Source organism: Triturus cristatus, chromosome 3_2, assembly GCF_964204655.1.
Source record: "Triturus cristatus chromosome 3_2, aTriCri1.1, whole genome shotgun sequence".
NCBI lineage: Eukaryota > Metazoa > Chordata > Amphibia > Caudata > Salamandridae > Triturus > Triturus cristatus.
The window spans coordinates 414,030,905-414,055,039 of NC_140584.1; the positions used below are offsets into that span (position 1 = coordinate 414,030,905).

At 45.2% G+C, this 24,135-nt stretch overlaps 1 protein-coding gene across 2 annotated transcripts in view; it reads right to left on the bottom strand.

Annotated features, from left to right (window-relative positions):
* Window positions 1–432: 432 nt before the first annotated feature.
* NCDN (neurochondrin) overlaps window positions 433–24,135 on the bottom strand; it is a 75,093-nt gene continuing 51,390 nt past the window's right edge. Inside the window, exon 7 of one of the 2 annotated variants that reach the window (XM_085647986.1) lies at window positions 433–6,787. In XM_085647986.1, coding sequence (XP_085504112.1) covers window positions 6,333–6,787 — 455 coding nt within the window. In that variant the 3' untranslated portion in view covers window positions 433–6,332. The remainder of the gene's footprint in view (window positions 6,788–24,135) is intronic. The other variant, XM_085647987.1, reaches the window with a different exon arrangement.

Here is a 24,135-nt window from a genome sequence, read left to right on the forward strand (position 1 = left end):
TCATCATGTAGTAATCGGTTGGTGTCAACTCTTTCTATTTACATTTAGTTGCCTACGATGGCTAATCAATCAATTATTCAGATGAATCCTACAGTTGGAGCTAACCTGGGTGGAACTGAAAGTGGGACCTTGCTTGTGAAGTTGTGATGCCTTCCCTGTAATTGCTTCATTTACATTCAGGTAAGACAACTAGTATGGATGAAACGTAACTTAGTAAGTAACTAACTGCTACTATTGTTTATCTAGGTTGTTGTAGACAATATAGGTCATCATGGCAGCATTTCCCCTAATGGTCAAGATAGTTCGAGAATTATAACTCTATAACTAAGCGCTATATTCTTTTTTAAGTTACAAGCACATAACTAGACTGCGTAAAACTAGCTGAAGGCAGCAGTGCAAAGTAAATGTAAAACAAACAACTTCAGGCATAGATTTAGATTGAATAAAAGTTTTCCCCTTTATTTATTTACAAAGAAAACCACCCTCGCCACCCAAACAAGCGCACCTCTCTCCCCAAACAAAACTGTCCCAACCCCCAAAACTCAAAAAGCACAGCAGCAACTTTTAATGCAGAGGACTTTCCACATAGAGACATTTCTTTTGTGCACAGCCTTGCCATTCTTTGCTTGCAAAAAGCCCACAAAGAGTTTATTGTCCACTCAGTGGTCCCTGGTATGATCAATGTGGAAACTTAGAGGTCCCTTGGGGCTCAAACAATGAAGTACCATCTCCTCTATCGAGGGGTGTGGCGAGGCAAAGAAAGTCAGAAGGACGATAGCCTGCCCCACGTGGAAAGGTTACCACATTGGGCAGAAATGCAGCTAGAGTTCTCAACTCAAGACAGTTTAGCTTGTAGAAGGGTCAATCTGGCAGGGGCTGCAGCAAGCCACAAACTTGTCCTGAAGCCTGGATTTCACAGATTTCATAAATGGATGCATGGCTGCCAGAATAACAACAACTTTGGGAGGAATATCAAATTAAGATAACTTTCTCAGCTCAATCTCCATGCATGGAGGTGCAAATTGCAGAGGCCCGGGTGCAGGACCCTGCCCTGTTGCTGCAACAGCAGATCCTTTGGAAGCGGCAGCTTTATTGAAGGACAGATGATCCTACCCAAGGAGTTCCAGATACTACTCCCTCCTTGCCCCATCTGTAGTTACTAGGATGACTTAGCCCCTGTAGGTATTTATCTTCTTCAGAACTCAGGCCATGAGGGGTAAAGGAGGGAACGCATACAGAAGTCTAGAGCTCCACTCTATATGGAATGTGCCTCAGATATATGGAATGTGCCTCAGAGAGAGCCTTCTTGGAAACTCTAGAGCACAAAAAAGCTGACATGGTGCATCCTTGGCGGTGGCGAAAAGATAGAGGCAGGGTTCTATTCATTGCTGGAAAATGCCCTGCATCACCTCTGGATGTAACTGCCATTTGAGAGATGCTGGAAAATGGAAAAGTGCTTTTCCATCAGCTGTGCTAATGGTGGCGAAAGGTGTGCCAAGGTAAAGAGAAATGTGAGGGGATGGCCCCGTTAGACAAATTGGAGGACACATGTGCTCTAAGTGATGTCTTGTCACAATTGGAGGAATTGTCTGAGCTGACCTCCTAAGGATGTGATTGAAATTGTGTGTTGAAAAGGGCACACTAAAGTGGTTTAGCAGTGGTGGTTGCCAGAAGGACATGGGGCAGAGCAGCACATTATCCCTGATGCACTGAATCTAGTCTCTGGGAGCTGTGGCTTCACTCATGAAATGGCTGAGAAGGCCGCTGTGCAGGTGGCAGGGTATGGTGCTAGCAATATTAAAAACTCCCTGCAGCCACATGGAATGTGCTGTGGCACAACTTTCTTTAATGTGTTCCATGGTCGAGTTCGTTTTTTCACTGAGTGGCAAAACCCATTGAATGGCATGTCCTTTAAGGATGCTTTGACATCCCCTCAGAAGCCCGTAGAACTCATCCAGGCATGACGCTGAAGCCTCACACTCATTCCACTGCCCACCCCAAGCAATTGGTTGTGTCCAGGCTAGATCAAATATATTTTGCCACATCCAGGCAGTTCTGTATGGTTTGAGATAAAAAAAAAACGCCTGCAGATCCTCTGGAACTGCAGGCAGGATTTGACCTACTCTACCCAACAAAGCATGGCTGTAGCAAACTAAGAAGCAGCTATTTGTCACCCTCATATAATTGGCACTGTATCAACCCTTCTTGCGCCTGCCATCACATCACTGTGTAACCAGTGTCTTTTCTCTAGCCACCACTGCGCTGGAATGGAAAGCAACACACGTCACACCCATTTTAAAAAAGCCCATTGCGGATACCATGGAACCAGGTAACTATCGCCCCATATCACTTCTCCCTCATTTGGGCAAAGCTCTGGAGTCCTACGCAAACAAACAGCTCTCCTATTTGGGGAATCACTATTTGCTGGATACCTTTCAATCGGGCTTCAGACCCTTCCACAGCACAAAAACTGCTTTACTAGCAGCAGTAGATAGTCAGGTTATTCCAGGATGCTGGAAATCCTGCCATACTGGTCCTTGATCTGTCGGCGGCGTCTGATTACATCTCACGTTCTATCTTGATTGGGCGTCTCTATGAGATAGGTATTTACAGCACCACCCTTGACTGGTTCAAAGAATTCCTCAAAGAAACTGAGAACGTCAAATCGCGATTAGTTGTCTGCATGAGAAAAATTGCCACCTGGATGACCCTCAACTGTCTTCAATTAAATGGGTACAAAACAGAGATTCTCCTATTTGGCAAAGCTCAGCTCCATTGGGCAGATGATTGGTGGCCGGCTGAGCTAGGCTCTGCCCGATCGCCCAGTAGAACAGCCAGGAACCTTGGTATATTCTTAGATGACAAGCTACCTATGAAAGACCAGATACCATCCACCTGCGGCACTTACTTTAGCACATTGCGCCTTCTTAGGAGAATCTTTTGGTGGCTTCCACTGCGCTCCCGGAAGACTCTCACCCAGGCACTAATCATCAGTCCCTTTGATTATGGTGATGCCCTAATTCTTGCATCCAATGAAACCTTTTTATCCACAATGCAGGTGGTTCAAAACACTGCAGCCCAACTGGTCAACAAATGCCTCCACAGACACCATCAGACCCCATGCTCGTAGCCATTCAATGGCTCCCCATTAGAAAGAGAGCACTGTTCAAACTGCTCTGCCGGACCTACAAATCATTGGCAGGTAATGGCCCAAAATACCTACCGGACAGACCCATCCTCTACCACCCTGACAGAAATCGAAGGTCCAATAACCAACTTCAACTATGCCCTCTTCGTATAATATATCGTCCGGGCTTTGTCCTATCGTGCACCCTACCACTGGAAGAGGCTCCCTCTGTCCATCCGTGCATGCTCCAGTTTCTCTGGCTTCAAAAAGCTCTTCAATCTGCCTGCAGTCATAGCGCTGAGATGTCCCTTCGGGGCCAAGTTACTGCGCTTTACCAAGAGTAAAATAACATCACATCTGGTGTAAAGGGAATGTAGGGCTGGCAGAAGAAAACACACACTTGCTAAAGATCTCCATGTGGTTAGAGTCTCAGTCTGGACGGGTTGTATGAAAGGGGTTATTGTTTAGTCTATTGGTGGACACCTGTACCTCCAGACTCGCTGACGTTGGGTGTTGAGTGAGGAAGTCAGCATCACCTGGTGCCTGTCTGTCGCAACGAGCTAACTGACTATTGACTGGGGGCCCAGAACATGGTTTTGCCTAAGAGGGTAACTGTAAGACAGTGGCATAATAAAAAATGATGAGTACCCATTGCAGAATGTGAAAAGGTCCCCTAACCTGCCCCCATCCCAGTTATCCCACTGAAATTCATTGGCTTTGGGCTGAATGGAGCTCCCCCAGAATGCTTGGAGGCCCCTGCCCTGAAGGGGGCTGCGTTACGCCCCTGCTGTTAGGGTTTCCTTGAATGGTAGGAGAGGTTCTACCAGATTGGCCAGGCTGAAGAACTTCTGTCTTTACTTCCATGGTAGGGAGTTGCAGATCATGGATCTCTGCAACCCACTGCACGACCATGGCACTATCCTCTTTGGCAGGACCAGGAGGAGAGACATGTCCAGTGTCTGGGAAGGTGTCTAGACCACTGGCATCCTATAATTCTGCATACCAATGTGTCCCCTTAATCATCCTCATTGTCAGATACAAAAAGCTGATATAAAGTATGAGCTCTGCAGTGTGGCAAAGGGACTGTATCGGAGTCAATTATGGGCTGTGCTCCGGTGGAATCGGAGTGCGGCCTCAGTCGAGATGAGGGAGACTCAGCATGAAATCACTATGGTTGACTGATCCTTTTATGACTGTGTCCTCAGCATCAGTGTCAATGTTCAGGGGACCAGCGCAGGAGGTGGTTCTGGGCACTGAAGCCAGTGTGGAATCTGAGAGGGCTCGAGGCACAGACTGAGTTGAGGGGGGGAGTCCAACAGCGGGTCATCTACTGGAGGCCTTTGTGAATCTTTGAGGCCCAAAGGCATACAAGAAGAACCCAGAAGCAATCCAAATAGGTACAACGTAGTCTCGATTTACTGAAAGCATTGCTGATGGACCAAGAAATGAAATTCAGGTTGCATTGGGGCCAAATTTAAAATCAGCTCTTCAGGAGTTAGACTGATATGCACATTGATGCCTTTACACCCTCTCTGGAGTTCAAGAGTGGCAGGAGAAGGCCAATTCCCACTTGGACTTCTTGAGGTTTTCCTTCAACTTACCTGAAGATTTTGACCGCGATGAGGATCTGCTGCATGAATGACTTCAGGAACGGCACCTTCCATAGGACTTTTAATGGTCATGCTGCGGAAGTCATTTGCTGTATGATGACAGAGTATCGGCTCATGGTCCTGTATGGCCTTTGGGTTCATCTGGGCACAGTCATCCCAGGCCCTGGAGTGGTGTTCTGTCCCCAGGCACCATAGGCGTACTTCACGAGGGTCTGAAAGAGAAATATGCTTGCAACAATCCCTGCAAGGTTTAAACTCTGTCATTTTAGGAAGTGAGACATTTCCCTTTCACAGAGGTCTGAGAGGAGTAGAACTCTGGATCCGCATCTGAATGCGCAGAAAGAAAGGCAGGAACCCATCAGCAGGTTTGAGTGGCGATTATATGTGGCCCTGCTTGTCACTTCTGGAGCAGAACAACATTGCTTTGGAGCTGTGTGACACCACCTACCGGTGCACAGGAGTGCTACCTTTGAGTTTCTGGATCCATTCTGACGCCTAAAGAAATATTTTCAAGGTGAGGAATCAATGGTTAGACGCATCTATCAGAAGCACCCTTACAAGACCTACCAATATTTTAATAGCTATCATTTTGCTATCTCAGGCAAGATATTGTGCGTCCTTCTCTTTGCCTAATTTGTTCAATGATATTACATGTACCTTGTGTGGGCCTTCCAGGGCCTCTCTCAGTATAGGAGTTAGCCTTTCATTATGAACTCATTTCCCCTTTACAGTAACAAATCGTTCCATGCCACATTGAAAACAAAAATATCCTACTTGGCTTTCACGTGCACGCATTATTTTACAGTCTTGTGTGATGTTTTAACCAAGTTTACCTATCTGTTCTAATGCAGCATACAAGTGCATTAAAACTCAGTACACTGAATTATTAAAATGCACCAATTTAGTTGTAAGCCAAGCAACATGCCAGGAGACTGGAGAAACCCATGTAACTGAGCAGCCTAATTAACATTAAAATACAAACAAGAAGCTGGTTCTGCTCTCCTTAATAATCATACTTGTATAACAGACATAGGTAAAAGTCAGCAACATATCTGTTACAACATACATTTCAGAAATGATGTAGGAGTATGTTAGAAATAAGATTTTGTGTCCTAGAGAAAGCAACAAAAAAAACAGCTTCTAAAGATATTAGGCCTTTGTTTCCATGAATTACATTTACAAGAGACTGATGGGTTTTTGAAGAGTTTGTAGGTGGGAGATTCTGGTATGCCCCAGGAGGAGAGAATGGATTGCAGGAAAGGCATCTGCGGGGGGCGGGGTGCCTTTGTAGAAGAGGCTGTAAGGAATGGGCCTTTGGGAGCATCTGCAAGGTTGGGCTGCCATCTTTATGGCCGTCTATCCATACGGCATACACAAGGGGTCTCCTTGCTAGAGGCCAGAAGGTTGAGGGCTGCAGGCCCCATTGTGGAATGCTCTGGGTGGTGGAGGGGGTTCCCGAAAGCTGCAGGGCAGGCTTTAAAGATGGATCAAGGGGGGGGGGGGGGTTGGCGGGAACTTGCAGAAGTCCTGTTGAGTATGTAGGGGTCACATAAGAGGTGGTGGGAGAGTCTGTTTAGCCTGCAGTCAATATTTGCTTAGTTTACAACTGTCTTTGTAGAATTCTCAAACAGATACTGTTCAAGGGCCGCCATGCCATAAATATTAGCTTTCTCCACCCAATCGTTTGAGAGAAGTATTGCCTTAAAAGATGGACTGGTTTTTGCCAGCTCAGTTAGGATAGACTGGTATGCCGTGACCACTTCCAGATCAACGGAGGACGGAGACACGTGCCCCAACAGTCCCAAAACCTCTTCTGGCCAGCTTGTTTCAAGTAACACGGGGGACAGCCATGTCAAAAGAGGCAGGCAGCTGGCAAAAGCCTGCATCCCTAAGAACCACAGCTCAGAAATATCCACCCAGGCGTTGCAGTAGTCGTCAGTCAGCTGAATTGCTGGTAGCTCCTTCAAGGGATCTTGTCCAGATGTGTGGGCTTGTGACAAGAAAAGTACAGTTGCTTTAAAGAAGTCCTTTGCAGACATTTCTTGCATAGCTGGGAGAATGGAGAACAATTGCCCAAGTTAATAGTGTATATGTGCATCGTGCAGCTGGACAATTCTTAAATACCATATGCAACTGAAAAGCTACTTCTTATCCTAGTTCTGCATCAGAATAATCGACAGTGAACTCATATACAAAATGTTCCCTAATGCATGAAGGGTTCACGGAACACATTAAAAACATAAACCATTACTCTAAATAGTGGAATGCTAAATACAAATTCCACACAATTCGCCAAAACACTTGGCCTTGTTCATGTGCGTGTGGCACCATTTTGGTCCCTTTAAATAGAGCACATGAATAAATAACATAGAAAGAAAATACTGTATTCCTCACAGTCTTAAATCAATGCAAAATAAATAAGCACAATTTCATACTAGTTTAAATTTGTGCTCATAATTCATCTCAAATAATTAGAATCTCATTTGAACGTTGAACATATTCCAAAATATAAAAACAAATGTTTAAAAAGACTGCTTCCATGCTACTTTAAACCAGATTTCATAAAAAAATTCTTTCTGCCGTCTGTAGGTATTATACACCTCTTCCCAGAACACAATTGAGCCCAAGTGGGCAAAGACTTTCTAAAGTAGGAATTTATTACATAATGACATTGTTCCCATGATTTGTATCATTTTTGCACTCTACAAATACTCTACGGATCCAATTATCTTTTCATTCAGAACTGCATCAACCCAAAATTATAACAAGAAATAACCAAATTTGTCATTAAAATTAGAAAATCAAAAAAATCAAAACGCTTCTCTTGTTCCCCCTTCACAACTTTAACAGGCACTATCTACCCATCAAGGTATGGGAGTGGTATGCAGCTTTATTACAGAAATGTATATAATTCTTCAAGGTTTAAGCCCTTCGGTGACTTGGAATCTAGGTTACTAATGTATCTTGTTTCTAACTGCCTAAGTTGCCACCTCTGTGATGTTTTTTGGACTGCATCAATGACATAATACTTTAAACATTTCTCATCAATGCTAAGGCACTCATCGATATGCCTAGCCACCCGGTAGGAGTGATCTCTATTCCCAATACCCCTTAAGTGCTGTAAAATTATTTTGTGGGCTTACAAGATTGTAATACCGACATATCTCAATTTACATTTGCTTGTTAGTACATACACCTCAAACTCTGTTTTGCAACTGCATGAGTCTGAGAACTTGAACGGTTTATAATGGCAAGGTATTCCACTGTATTAACCCCCAAACCACAAGCCTTGCACTTATTACTTTTGCGAAAATGCATATAAATGACAGAGTGGCATTTGCCACTCTGTAGCTATAGTTAGGATTCCCAGGTATAGGAATTGTTCGGAAATTTGGTCAATATTTACAGCACCCCCGTTTGACAAATCTCCACAAATTTTTCCGGGCCTATTGCTTTTTCTACATTGATGGAGGATGGAAAGCTTCCCAGAGACTGGTCTAGGGGGTGCAAAGATAAAAGCGTTTCTCATCCAATGCATTTTCCACAGACTTTTGTATCTGGCGTAGCACGAAAACAGCTGAACGGATTTACATGAAACTTGATAGGATTTGAAATTTGTGGTGCGCAGATGAAACTTTTCAGACAATCACCCCCAGTCACAGATCATGATTGAATCCATCATCATTCTTTAGATCACTTGCTTTGTTTGCCCTAAGTTGGCAGGGTATGCCCAGACATGGGTCCCTTGCTCACTTTGCCACTGGATTCAAGCTAGCCTAGCTGATGAGGGGTGTTACCCTGAAACCAGTCCCAGGATGCTGGTTTCCAGTACAGGAAGGACATGGCTTGGCAGTTCGGGCTGGACTGTTTCCATGAGGCACAGGGTCAAGGCTGATTTGCATATAGCTGTGTCTGAACTAAGGTGGCAAAGTGAGCTAAAGAATGATGATGTATTCAACCCAGATCTGTGACTTGGGGGTGAGTGTCTAAAAAGTTTAAGAGCTCCGTCCATTACCGCCTTGTGTTTGCTTTATTTGCCCTAAGTTGGCAGGGTATGCCCAGACGTGGGTCCCCTGCTCACTTTGCCACTGGATTCAAGCTAACCTTGCTGATGAGGAGTGCAACCCCAAAACCGGTACCAGGATGCTTGTGTCCGGTCCAGGGAAGACATGGCTTAGCAGTTCAGGCTGGACTGTTCCCATGTGGCACAGGATCAAGACTGATTTGCATATAGCTGTGTCTAAACTGCGGTGGCGAAGTGAGCTGAAGAATGATGGATTCAACCGAGATCTGTGGCTGGGGGGAGTATCTGAAAAGTTTCAGTGCTCCGTCCATCTTGTGTTTGCTTTACAAAAGTTAATGCCAGCCATGTTGCTTTTAGGTGCACTTTGCCTTGTTCTGCGTTTCGCCCTTAGATGTAGGCAAGTATTAGGTTAGAACATTTTCTCCCCTCTATTTCCACTTTATTAAAGTTAAATTAAGTTGGTAAAAATATTTTTATGTTTGTATATTTTTTGAAAAATGTACAAAGTACCGTGGTCCTCCCCCGGGAGTATCATAGCACCAAAACTAAATTAACCAACAAATAAATACACAAAAAAATAAAAAATACGATGTAGTACACTATATTTTACATATATAGTGTACAACAATGTATTTTCTATTTTTAAAATATTTAAATCTTCACAAAAAAGTATACAGATAACTGCGATAAAAACTACAAAGTAATACACGACTTAAAAAAAAGAAAACAAAAACAATTCTCCTTAAACTGCTGTAAGAATATATAGAAAATTATAAATACATGTCTCTTCTACCCAATAACACTTTAATAAAGTGGTAATAGTAAGGGAACAACAAAAAAAAAAACTACTATTTTCCCAGATTTAAGACCCCAGTGTCTGCTCCATTCTAATATATGGTATTCCACTGCACTTTACTCTACCCCACTCCACTCCATGCTATTGTACATTATGTCACTACGCTGTACCTCACTCCACTGTATGCCACTAGCAGCCCTGAGAGAATATCATAAGGTTCCAAGGCACGTACGTGCGAAGTTGTATGCAAAATAAATTAAAAAAAATTAAAAATCCGACCAGTCGAAAAACTACTTAAAGGAACTTTTTCAGCTAATTAAATCCCTGACATCTTTGGAACGGACAGCTGCGTCAATTCTACCCACTACTGCCCTCTGAGATCAGATTGCACTGCCTTTTATTGACGAGATAAACACTATCTATATCTCCCTTCCTCAGAGTGCTAGAAATGTTCAGCATGCAATCCCTGTCCGGACCACCTTAGATGTTCCGGGAAGTTTCTCAAACTTAAAACCTCTTTCGGAGGCCGAAACCAATAGCTTGATGCTAAAAGTAAAGTCTGGTTCTCCTCTAGACCCCGCCTACCCGGCTATATTAGAACGAGGCAGGGAAGCTATTGTTCCGGAACTTACTAAATTGCTTAATCTATCCTGTGTCTCTGGGCATGTTCCTTAGGAGTGGATGCATGCCATGGTGATTCCACTCTTGAAGAAACCAACTTGAGACCCCTCTGCACCTGAAAACCTAAGACCCATATCTTTGTTGCCCTTTTTTGCAAAAATTGCTGAAAAATGAGTCAATCAACAGCTGATGAATTTTGTGGAAGTAAATGCACTTCTTCATGAGATACAATCTGGGCTTAGGCCATATTTTAGCACAGAATCAGCCCTCCTATTCATGTCAGAATCTCTCCCTGCCAAGTGGCGGACAAAGGCAAGACGGCTGCACTAGTCACGCTTGACTTAAGTGCCACCTTTGACAATGTCTCCCATGAACTGCTAATAGATAGGCTACAGAATTCAGGGGTGGGAGGCACTGTGTTGGGTTGCTAACAGACTTCTTGGAGGGTCGCACCTTTCAGGTCACCCTACAGTCATTTACTTCCACGACTTGGTCGCTGAAACAGGGAGAGCCTCAGGTCTCTGCCCTGAGTCCAACCCTGTTTAACTTATATATGCGTTTGTTGGCTGAAATAATTGAAGGCCAAGGCATTCAGGTGGTATCTTACGCTGATGATACCCAACTGATTATAACTTTGGCTCAGAATAATATTCAAGTCAAGGAAGAATTCAAATTATGCCTGGTAGCTCTGGCCAACTGGATGAAAAACAGTTGCCAGAGACTTAATGCCAATAAAACCGACATCTTGGTGGTAGGGAAACAACCGTCTATCTGGTCCACATTATGGTGGCCCAATGAGTTAGGCCCACTGCCTATCTCCAACTCTAAAGTAAAAAATCTTGGAGTGTGGTTTGATCCCGCCCTATCCTTTACAGACCAAATCTCCACTCTTGCAGGCTCCTGCTTTGGTATCCTGAAAATGATTGAAAAGATTTTAGGGCTTATTCCTGACTCCGCGAAAAGACAGTCCATGCTCTCATGGTATCACGGCTGGATTACTGCAACGTTCTCTATCTGGGGGCCTCCAAGATGAGTATTCAAATGCTCCAGAGGGAACAAAAGGCAGCTGCTCATCTGCTGCTGAAAATCCCCAGATGTGCCCCTACGGGGTCAGCCCTGGTAAAACTCCACTGCCGACTCATTGAGGAGAGGATATCCTTCAAAGCTGTGTGCTATGTACACAAGATACTCCAGGGAAAAGACCCTGGCTACCTCCTTCCACTGATTCTACCTTACCTTCCCAATTTCTGCCTTAGACCAGCTGGAATAAGCTTGTTCGGAGTTCCTAAATTTTGCAAAAAGCACCTTGGTGGCAGATCTTTCAGGTTCCTAGCAGCTAAACAATGGAACCGATTACCGCTGCATCTCAGATTAGAGCCTTCTGCAGTTTCTTTTCGAAAGCACTTAAAAACTTGTCTTTTTAGGAAAAGACTAACCCAGTAAAAAGGGGATGTTTGTTGCCTACTTGGTCAATTGGAATTTAGCGTGGGGACACTCTGAATTGGAGTAACCAGACACTCTATATACTGCTAACATAACATAATACTGCACTCTACCACACTACTCTCTACACCACTCCATGCTGTTCTACGGTACTCCACTTCACTCTACACCACTCAACATTACCCTATTCGACTCTATGCCACTATTAATTAAAGGTTGGTGCCCACCTAGGACACCCACCATGCACAATGTTGCGGGCCGTGGGGGGAACCACAGGCCCAGTCAACTGCTGTGGGAGCTGGACTTGTTCCAGTCCAGAGGGAGCAGGACTTTGCTCCTGCCCAGTGGGAGCAGCATAATCTGTTGTTCTGTTTTCCCGCCCAAATCATTGGGTGCAGGGAAACAGATTAAAAGTCTGCTCCCTGTTGGCAAGAGCATTCTTAAAGCTCCCTTCAGCTGGAAGCAGGCTTTGCGTTTGCTCCCGTTTGGCAAGAATTTTAAACAAGTTTCCATGTCTGCGCCGGTGCGGACAGGGAAACTCTGCCCCAGGGTGAGGGTGGGCTACGCGGGTCATAGTATGTGAGCAGGTTCTGGGACCCCGGGGTCATTAATGGCTGGGTTAGAGGACAAAGGGGTGGGGGGATTGGGGGCACAGCCCACATTCCTTTTTATAGAAGAGGCCCAGGAGGATGGGGTTCCAAGGGGGCATGACCCCTTCCACTCCTCTTAAAAATACAGTGGGCCTTGGGGGTGGGGTCCCCAGGGTCAGAAGTGGCCTGGTGAGGCGGACACATGCTCCCTCCCCTTAAAAGTGTTGTGCCGGGGGAATGGGGTTCCCAGGGCCAAACCAGACTGGGGAAGTGGGGGGGGGGGGGGCATGTACCCCCCTCCCCAATAAAAAAAAGCACAATGATCCATGCTTTTTAAAAAAAAAAATTGCGGCAATATTTCTAAAAAACAAAAATTTGGGGGCCCAGACATGGTCCCTCAGGGACCCCACAACCAGGCCTCGGGAGACAGGATATCCCTTCCCTGACCCCTAGTGTCTCTTTTTAATTTATTTTTTAACATTTTTTCTCGGACTTGGGACCGAGTACCAGGTTCTGGTTGAGATGGTGGGAGCCAAACAGAGCTCACTTTGAGAGCTCTCCAGATCCTCTGCGGCGTGAAATATACAATGTTTTCTAATCTTAATTTTTCTAAAACTACTGAATGGATTCTCACCAAAATACAAAAAAAAACTCTTTCTGGACCACGAACTAGCTTTCTGCCAAATCTGGTGTAAATACGCTCAGCGGCTTGGGCCGCAGCAGGGTCTAAATTTCCATTGGAAATATTAATGGGAAAAATCACGTTTTGAGACTCCCCACCAGAACCCCCTCTTTTATTCGCCACCTCCCCCAACCCCCCGCTTGATGGATCACCCAATGCGCAAACTAGTCCTAAAGAAGCATTTTTGGGGGGAAAGTTTCGTGGAGAATCGTCAAACGGGACTAAAGTTGTTAGCAACACAAAAAATGCATTTCCTATGGAAACACAATACTAAATAAACTACCCAGTGTTAACAGCTACACAATCACTAACGTTTCAGCCTCGAGCAAAGGAGAAAACAGGAGGACAACAAGGAAAAAGTAACCAGACATGCAGCATCTTTACAGAAGCTGAAAACAGACACTGCTCCTTAAATGAGCCAGCAGCTTTCATATCCCATCATGACTTATACTAGCAGTAGCTCCACAAGGACATAATTTTTTATTACTTCTTTGGATGCCTACAATAGGACATTTTATTGTCCAAATATTGAAGAAAGGCAGGTTTGATGCAAGTCTGAAGCTTCAATTATCCCTCCTATGAAGCAGAACTAGGATTAGAATACTCAACTTTTTTTCTTCATCACAGGATCTTCATTTATAGTCAAGCGGTGGAATATAATAGCAGGCATATCCCAATACAGCTGACGGCACTATGAAGTGAAGCTGACAGTGCAAGATATTAATACAAACAAGGTCTTTCTAGTTCCCTGGCCCTTTATGGTGTCTACAAAGGCATCTAGATCTAAATAATAGTGCTTTGTTAATGGGTGGAAGGTCTCGCCAGGTAGCCGCTTTGCAGGTATCCGTAACATGCACACACTCATCCAGGCAGCTGTAGTTGCTTGCTCTCTCATAAAACAGACTTTTAGTTTGTTTGGACAAAAAAATAAGGAAAAGGAATACTGTTCGAATTGGGCAATAGTTGATAAAGAGCTTGCTAGACATTAAATCTTTTGTCCTACCAAGCCTTTGGCTTGCCAGGCAATCGAGTCAAATTCTTGCTGTTGACACGGTTTGTGTAATATTTTCCCTCTGAAAGCTTATGCCATTGTAGTGACTGGTTGGTGGCTTCTTTCAAAACATTCATGCAGTCTTGAGGCACATTTAGATGGCCATATTGCAGTACTTTGAGCCCCCACTGCCAACTGCGATGTAACCGAATGGAACACTTAAACCTGGACAGTACATTTTGTCTGCATGAAAGCGTGCTTTGTGGTCTTTCTCATATATACAGGAGATGAGAGAATCGCTTTGTATGAGCTATTCTGGAGTAGTGAGGATCATCCTTACCCTGGAGAAATTAATTTTAACTGGTGCTGATGGTATCATGGGAATTCGAACACAAGTGCACAGCAATTTTTCATGACTAATTTATCAAAGTGCACTGCTTGTCATTCCAACCTGAAAGAGCAGCATGTACACTTTGCAGATTGGGACACGGCAAGCAGGTTTTTTTGATGAAAACCCCACTTGTGAAATTTATTTTAAAAGAAGGTCATTTTTGATGACCCATTCATGATTTGTATGATGCCAAGTACATCTTCCTTTGTTTTTTTTCCACCTGGGAGATAAGGAACACATTGAAAGCTAGGTGGGCTGCCCTGACCTCTGAAAGAATAACACAATATTGAGAGATCGCTCTGGCCTGAGATCATGCACTATTCGAGAACACAGAGATGCATCCATTACCACAGTCTGAGTAGGTGGAGTTTTGCTGAAAAGGAACTCCATAGAGGTTGCTCTGCAGAGTCCACCATGGAAGAGATGGTCTTGTTGTTTATGTCAGCTTGTCTGTTCACCCGTTGTCCATCTAGGGCCACTGTCCTTTAACCATTGCGGTAAAGCTATTGTACGTAATCTGGCATTCAGGACAACTATAAGGCAGGTGTGATGAAATCTAGCTGTGGGCCTTTTTTTTAAAATAACCTCATTAGTTTTAAATCATAAGGAGATACAATATTATGCACAAGATATAATGAGGTAATGCTACTTCTAGGCTGGAGTACATTTTGCAGACCCCGGGGCATACCAAAAAGTACATAAAGTAGTGACGATATATACCTTCAAGCATATAGTGTGCCTGCCAACTGGAGGAGAGTTTTTAGCATTTCGTTGTGACAGTTAATTTTACAAAGGAGCTAGACTAGTCTGTGTTCCTGCTGCATTTAATGGATAACGTACAACATGGTAATTGCCCAGGTTCGATGGCCGCTCCGAACAGCAGGTCTAGCATTAACTGTGCTGAGGTAGTGGCCTCCTTTTGTGTACAGAAGGGGGAATGGGAAAGTCTGGAGGCGGCAGAATTACTGAAGCAGCTTAGACCTCAGAAGGAAACACTTTACCTGATCCTGTACACAGAGTAGCTATTGCTCAGGCAGCCTGCATTTCTTCAAAAGTCTAGACTCAGTTGCCTTGGATGTGGTTAGCATCAATTTCTCCTCACCCCTCCAACTCTGTGACTGTGACCAGTAGCAGGAGTGGACTTGGTTGCATCCTAGCTGCAAAGTCTCAATTATGACAGACACCAAAGTATGCTGCATCTCCACATGGATACTGAACTTCACAGCCTCTCTTGTTGACACTTGGAGGAGCGTGGCAATATTAACCGGCAATGCTACTGGTGGCAAGAAAAGTGGAAAAGTAGGGGTAGAAAACGTAGAGTGAATATCGGAGCCTGTATCTCAATCTGAGTGGAAGAGGACTTGACGTTCTTTATTCTCCTTTTTATTGGAGACATGTCAACCAACTGTTGGTGACTTGATGTAGTCAGATACTGAATACTGCGCTGAAGTTGCATGAGTTGGGGTACTTGGAGAATCAACAACAATGTTGGAGAAGCTGAAGGTGTATCCTGAGGAGCAGCAGGGTGTCTTTATGTTTTTATTGGCATTTCAACAATTCCGGTCATCACACAACATTAGCAGAAGTGACCAGCACTGATCAACAACAAAGTATCACATTGTTGTCATACTTCATGTCTCGATTTTACGTTATATCTTATCACCCTGCATATGTCAACATATTCTTGCCAATATAAGGAACAATTATTCATCCCTATCCTGTGGGAAAACTGAAATAAGAATTTATGTACCCATATTAACTCCCTTCTGCTCTTCTCAGAGTAGCAGATCTTAGTGGAGGCAAAACTAATATCGGTCTCTGACAATTGTGAAAAGTGGCAACAGATTTTGAGATAGTTGCAGCGGCTGCAATGGTGTCTGCACTGCATCATCCGATGGAATCAGTAGCACAGTCTGAGAAAATCACTCAAACAAATTCATCAAGGTTGGCAAAAAAATATTCTTCTGGATGGCAGATCTTTTCATACTTGCATCAAAGCCTTAGGTGTCAACATTGAGTGGGGCCACAATATTAACATCTTTCTTTGATGTTATACACATTTGTGACAGTTAATATATGTGAGATGTTTGACTTGATCGAGAATTGCTTAAGTATTGAGAGGAAGTATTGAGACAGTGATGTTATGCTGCCTCCTCTTCATGAATCTCTTTCCTTCTATAGTAATCCTTAAGGTTTGAGAGCGGTCTTGCAATGAAGGAGCCTTTTCTCTAGTCCCGCTATCTAGTTATTTTCCGCGCCTCCCTGTTCCTCAGATATTCCAGCTTTCTTTTAAGGAAAATGCCATCAATTTACATTACTTACTGAAGGGGAGGTTGGAAGCAGATCACACACACTGCATGTGGTTCATTTTAACTTTCTCCCTTGCAGAGGAGAGGCAGGTCATAAATCGTGAAAGGCCCTTTATTAAAAAGCTGCCAATTAATTTATTAATAAAAATTGAAACGTTTTAGGACACCAAAGAAACATCAAGTAAAACCCAAAGATCTATGTAACAGTGTTCTGAGTGTTCTATGGACGCCCTCTTATCTGGCTGCTTTCTCCTCCTTTCCTGTATGTTTTTTCTATTTTCTGTACATGGTAGCGATTATGTTGAATGTTTTTTTATCCTGACTGTAAATGGAAATAAGAAAATTCAGAAAATATAGCCTCAAGTCGGCTGGTGCATATATATATGGAATATGCTACTTACCAGTATGCATCTGTTCTTGGCATGTAGAGCTGCAGATCTATACACTGTGCATAGATCGCCATCTGGTGTTGGGCCCGGATGTTTGCAGTTTGTTTTTCCTCTTGGAAAGTCTTTGGAAGTCACGAGTTCGGTGACTCCTCCCTTGGTTCGTATTGCGCATGGGCTTCGGCTCCATCCTCAGATTGTTTTTCGCCAGCAGGGAAAGATGGAGCGTAGTAGTAACAGTAAAGAAACCCATGTGTGTTGTATCTAAATAAGATAAGACTGGAACGGATACAGGTAGCCGGGTGGCCGTGTATAGATCTGCAGCTCTACATGCCAAGAACAGATGCATACTGGTAAGTAGCATATTCCGTTCGAGGCATATGAGCTGCAGATTATACACTGTGCATAGATTATATAGCAGTACCCAACCCTAGCGGCGACCACCGGCATCCGTTGCAGTTGTTTGGAACAGTGTTTTTAATACAGCCTGGCCCACACTAGCTTGTTGCTTGGTTTGCACATCTACACAGTAATGTTTTGTGAAAGTGTGCGGTGTTGACCATGTCACTGCCTTGCAGATGTCATCTAGTGGTATGTATCCTAGAAAAGCCATAGAAGCCCCTATCTTCCTTGTAGAGTGGGCTTTAGGGGGAACAGATAGCGTTCGTTTTGCTTTGTGGTAGCAAATCTGTATGCATTTTACAATCCACCTAGCTATCCCCGATTTAGAAATAGGGTTGCCTTTATGTGGTGGAGAGAAGGAGACAAATAGCGGTTTGGTTTTCCTGAAAGGTTGTGTCCGTTGGATGCAGTAAAGTAAAGCCCTTTTAACAGCCAGTGTGTGTAAAGCTCTTTCCGCAACGGTTTGAGGTTGTGAGAAAAAGACTGGTAATTCTACAGACTGGTTTAGATGGAATGGAGAAATGACTTTGGGTAGAAATTTTGGGTTGGTGCGGAGTACAACCTTGTTCTGATGCATTTGGAGAAAAGGTTCTTGTATAGTGAGTGCTTGTATTTCACTAACACTCCTGAGGGAAGTGATGGCCACTAGAAAAGCGGTTTTCCATGTGAGAAATTGGAGCTCACATTTATGTAATGGTTCGAAAGGGGGTCCCATTAACCGTGTGAGAACTATATTCAAGTTCCAGACAGGTGAGGGTGGTACTCTGGGTGGAATTACTCTTTTGAGGCCTTCCATAAAGGCCTTGATGGCAGGCACTCTGAAAAGTGATAGGTGCTGCCTGTTCCGTAAGTAAGCAGCAATTGCAGCGAGGTGTAACCTAATGGAAGTATATGCTAGGTTACACCCTTGTAGATGGAGTATGGACACATTTAAAGGATTGATTGTGTTGTTGTGGCAGTAAACAACAAATCTTTTCCACTTTGCAGCATAGCATGCCCTAGTAGTAGGGCGTCTAGCTTCCCTGATAATATTCATGCAATCAGGGGGAAGGTTAAGGTATCCGAATTCTAGGACATCAGGAGCCAGATCGCAAGGTTGAGCTGAGCTGGGTCCGGGTGCCTGATCTCTCCATGGTTCTGGGTTAGGAGGCATGATGAGAGGTGTAGCTTTTGGTGTGGTACTACTGAGAGTTCCAGCAGTGTGGTGTACCACGGTTGTCTGGCCCATGTTGGAGCTACTAGGATCAGTGTTAGGGAATGCCGTTGTAGCTTTCGCACCACTAATGGAATTAGTGGGAGAGGTGGAAAAGCGTATGCAAATCTGTTTGACCAGTTCATCCATATTGCATTGCCTTCCCCCCTGTTTTTGAATGTAGTACATAGCAGTCATGTTGTCTGTGCGAATGAGGACTGCCTTGCCTGAAATCTGCGTCTGGAAGAATTTTAGGGCGAGGAAGATTGCCAGTAACTCCAGATGGTTGATGTGGAGTAACTTCTGTTGTGGCGTCCATGTGCCCTGTGCTGTGAGATGTAACAGATGAGCTCCCCAGCCGGAGAGCGATGCGTCTGTTAGGATTATTTGTGGGACCGGGTCCAGGAACGGTTGACCTCTGGAAAGGTTTGTGGTGTTCCACCACTGCAGAAAGCGATGGGTGCGACCGTCTACCAACACCAGATCTGTCAGTTGTCCCTGGGCCTGGTTCCACTGGCACGCTAAGCACTCTTGGAGTGGACGCATCTGGAGTCATGCATGGGGCACTATGAAGAAGCAAGAGGCCATCATCCCTATCAGTTGCATAAACACTCTTGCTGGGAGAGAGTGTTGACATATGAATCTTTGACGCAGAGCCTGTATTTTTGCAATCCTGGCTGGATTGGGATAGGCTATGGCTTTTGAGGTGTCTATGGTGGCACCGAGGTATTGTTTTGTGTGTGATGGTACCAGGTGGGATTTTTGATGGTTCACCGTGAAACCTAGCTGGTGGAGTAGTTGGACTGTAGCGGCTGTATGTTGCACACATTGTTCGTAGGACGTGGCTTTTATTAGCCAGTCGTCCAGATACGGGAAGACGTGAATGTGCTGTCTTCTGAGGTGTGCAGCCACTACTGCTAGGCACTTGGTGAATACCCTTGGTGCTGTTGTTACCCCGAACGGGAGCACCTTGAACTGGTAGTGTTGCCCGTCCACCACAAATCTGAGGTACTTTCTGTGAGACTGGTGTACTGAGATGTGAAAGTATGCGTCTTTCAAGTCCAGAGTGGTGAGAAAATCGCTCTGGGAGAGGAGTGGAAGAACCTGTTGAAGGGTTACCATGTGAAAATGGTCTGAGTGTATGTAAGTGTTTAGAGGTCTGAGATCTAGGATAGGTCGTAGAGTCTCGTCTGCCTTTGGAATCAGAAAGTACAGGGAGTAGACCCCTAAATTTTGTTGATTTATGGGGACCTGCTCTATGGCTCCTTTTTGCAGGAGGAAGATCACCTCCTGCTTTAGTAGCGCAGTATGTTCTTGAGACATAGGGCGGTGCCTGGGTGGAAGGTTTGTGGGGGGGGTAGATGTTAGTTCTAGGCAATACCCTGACTGAATAATTTGTGTCACCCATCTGTCTGAAGTGATTGTCTCCCAGACGTGAAGGAAATGTTGTATTCTGCCCCCGACCGGAGTGGAATGGTCTGGAGGGAGCGGGGGAAAGTCATTGGGTAGTAGGTGTGGCAGAGCGGGCGGTATTTGTTTTGCCTCTGCCCTTATTATCATTGCCTCTGTATCCGCCTCTTTGATAACCCTTTGTGAAGGTAGATTGAGGAGGGGATTTGTAGGACGTGGATGCACTATCCGAGGAGTAGCCTCTGCCCGTGCCTCGAGAGGAAGAGCGGCGAAAGGAGCGCCTAGGAGTGTGTGACTGTAGGGCTCCCATGGATTTCGCCGTGTCAGTATCTTTTTTCATCTTTTCGAGGACTTCATCAACTTTTGGGCCAAATAGATGATCTTGGTCGAATGGGTGGTTCAATATAGAGGCTTGTACCTCAGGTTTAAAACCTGAAACTCTGAGCCAGGCATGGCGACGGAGAAGGACACTGGTGTTTATGGCCCTGGAGGCTGTATCTGCTGCATCTAGGGCACAGCGAAGAGGTGTTAGTTATTATTTTTCCCTCTTGGATCAATTCATTGGCCCTGTTCTTGTATTTTTCAGGGAGATGGTGCATGATGGCCTCTAACTCATCATAATGCGCCCTGTCGTATCTGGCCAATAGCGCTTGCGTGTTGGCGATACGCCATATGTTGGCGGCTTGTGACGCAGTGCGCTTCCCTGACGCGTCTAGGAGCTTGGACTCTTTGTCAGGTGGTGGTGCTTCGCCTGACGCCTGAGAATTTGAGCGCTTCCTAGCTGTATATACCACTAGGGAATCCAATGGTGCAGGGCCTTTAATGTATGAAGGGTTTGTGGGGGCGGCTTCTTATTTTTTCTCTATACGGGGGTTTAGGACCCTGGCCCTGACTGGGTCTTTGAAGACCTCCGGTGCATGTTTAATCACTCCCTTTAACATAGGTAGGATGGCAGTATACCTATGTGCGTTGTCAAAGGTGTCTAGGAGAAAATCTTCCTCCACTGGGTCAGTATGTAACTCCACCCCATGGTAGTGTGCCGCCCTTTGTAATAGGTGGTGAAAACCTAAGGAATCTTCAGGTGGGGATGGCCTAGATGGGTAAAGGTCATCCTGTGGGACATCTGGGATGTCCGGATTATTATAGTCGTCCCATGGGTCTGGAGATCCAGTAGGGGTGGGGTCTTGTGGCACATCTGCTGGATCATAATATGGGTCTCCTAAATCGTCTGGGACAGGAGACAAGGTTGGGGAATGATGAGGCGGGGGTGGAGAGGGTGGAGGTGGGGAGGGTGGAGGAAGTGGAGGGGGAGGGGAAGGCACTCTGAAAGGGAAGGTAGCAGTATCTTTCCTCTTTGGAGGTGGAGGTGGAGCTGGTTTGTCCAAGTGTCTCTTTTTTGTAGACAATGTCAAATGTCCAGTTTTTGGATCCTTGGTGAGTGTCTTTTGGAGAGGATCCGGTGTGAAAAGTTCTTTCGACACTGGTTGTTCGGTCGGCGCCGAAGTTTTCGGGGCCGACGGCTTTTTAGGCGTGTCTAAGCCTTGCTTCTTTGGGACCTCCGATTTTTTGGTCGATGCCGAAGAAGGCTTCGGCACGGGAGTGTCGGTGCCGAGGGCCTTGTGATGTTTGGTCAGCACCGGAAGGGTAGGTTTCGACACCGAAGGCTTTGGTACTGGGTTCGGTGTGGAGATGGAGGCCGATCTTTTCTTCGGAGCCGAAGAGTGTTTTTCGGTACCGGTGGTAGGCTGGCTCGAGCCAGAGCTGCTGGGAGGCTTAATAGGCTTCTTCACCGGGCCCGAAGGCGGGGTGTGAGAAGCAGTATCCTTGGTCTTGCCTAGGCACGAAGGTGTGACCGAAGCTTTTTTGGGTATCGGCGTAGGTGTGGGAGGGGGTATTGTACTCACGATCCTCTGCGCCGGGGTGATGTCCTCCACATCGGAGTCGTCGACCTCGGAAGCACTGACGAGGTAGTCGTCCTCTTCTTCGATGTTCTGCTGTCCCGGAGCTTCGACGTCGTCCCCGAAGATGTCGACTGGAGCGGAGGTCGAGGAGTGCGCCATGTTGCGTCTAGCCCGTCGATCTCGAATAGTCTTTTTAGAGCGAAAAGACTTGCAGGCGGGACAGTCTCGAGCCTCGTGTTCAGGGGAGAGGTAGAGGTTGCACACCTCGTGGAGATCGGTGTGGGGAAACTTGGACCCACATCGAGGGCACTTCTTGAAAGGAGTTCTTTCCATCAACCGAGACCGGAATAGGCCCGAAGGCCGCCGTCGACGACCGGAATCGAAGAAGTGCCGAAGAGAAGGTGATTAAGATGATTTATTATCTGAAGGAGCTCGATGAACGAGGATTTTTGCGTCGATCGTTGCACTAGGAAAGTTCGGAACCGGAGCACGAAGTAATACATCCGAGCCCGATGGCGGAAAAAAAACAATCTGAGGATGGAGCCGAAGCCCATGCGCAATACGAACCAAGGGAGGAGTCACCGAAAACTCGTGACTTCCAAAGACTTTCCAAGAGGAAAAACAAACTGCAAACATCCGGGCCCAACACCAGATGGCGATCTATGCACAGTGTATAATCTGCAGCTCATATGCCTCGAAAATATATATATATATATATATATATGGATTTAAAAAATGGCACATTTCTACTATCTTAAGTTATTTTTTTTAATCTAAACTGGTTTCGTGATCTACACGCGCAGGTCCAGGATCATCAATGAAGGCAGAACGTACATTTAGCTCATAACTGCCACTGGACGTCACATCACAAATATTCCTCCCTGCTCTCCTTGTTGAAGCTACCAACTTCACCACAAGAAGAGTCCCTCAGACGATGAAGGTGGACAGAAAAGGTATGTGACAATAAAAAGGGCTAAATACTACTTCGTGACATTAGGCCTTTAACTGCCAAGAAAACCTATGTAGGGTAGTGGTGCTATAGAAGTGTAGCCTAAACCAGAGTCAATGCTCCTCTGAAAGACACTAACCCTTAAAACAAGGTGGTGTTCCTCCAGGTGACATCAGACCATCATTGGGAGTCAATGTTACATATCAGAACATCAGACTTTTTGCCAGAGTCAATGTTCTTATGAGTAACTCTTTACCTGCAGGCACATATTGCGCCCTTCTGGATTACTTTATATCTCGGACTAGATTCAATTTTAGTGTAGCACACATTAACTATTCAGCTACAGTCCATATTCCTCTGGTGTTCACCAGTTCTTCAGCCGTAGTCAATATTGCTTTGGCGAACATTAGACCTACAGCTCTACTCAAGGTTGTGTTGGTTGAAAGTGGATATTTAGCTGCAGTTTGTGTCTATCTGAAAGAAACTATGTTCAAAAGGAGACATTTAGCTACAGTATGTGTCCTTCTGAAAGAAACTCCAGCAGGACACTAAACTCTAGAACCTCTGCTCAGAACAACAAACAGATGGTTAGTGCTTTGGTTAAACTTCAACCTGACACAGAGAAGTAAATAGGTCCCCAAGATGAATTCTATGACAGGACACGGAGGAGAGGATTAGGCTATACTTTCTTCTTTATTTTGCATTGCAGCCATGTTCACCAAAATACATAACAGCGGTCTTCATTTCCCATGTTCCCAGGAAAACCATGAAGTTCCAACAAAAAATACAAGTCCATTCAATCAGGTGCCTCCACCCTCTGTACCTGGTGTTGTCCCTCCTCTATCTTCCTCTTTCTTCGGTGTTCGCAGCCCTGTTCAGATGAGTACGGGGACTCTGGTTCCCTTTTTCTTAGCCTATTACTGGTTGCGTTTATTATTCTCTGTTGCAGGTATAAGTAGAGCAAATTCCCCGCTTCCGCAACCACGGGAACGCTCTGTCGCTCCTTCGCGGTAATTTCTGGATCACTTTCCTGTCAGAAATCCTGGGGTCGGAGTGCACAGCGTCCCCCGGCACCTAGAGGGAGTGTAACTCCTGCATCAGTTTCAAGACACATTTGACTCGGCGCAGAGCACACGTCAGTTACGGCTCAAGCAGAGTGCCTCCGCTCACTTTTTGGTTTCGTCGAGTGTGTGGGCCCCGACAGCCTGCAGCAGTGACACCCTTCGAGGTAAGACTGGCAGGGAAATTAAGCCTGCACGCTGGCAGAAGTTACTTAGGCTGTCTAATTTCCAAGTGCTCATCCTACTCAAG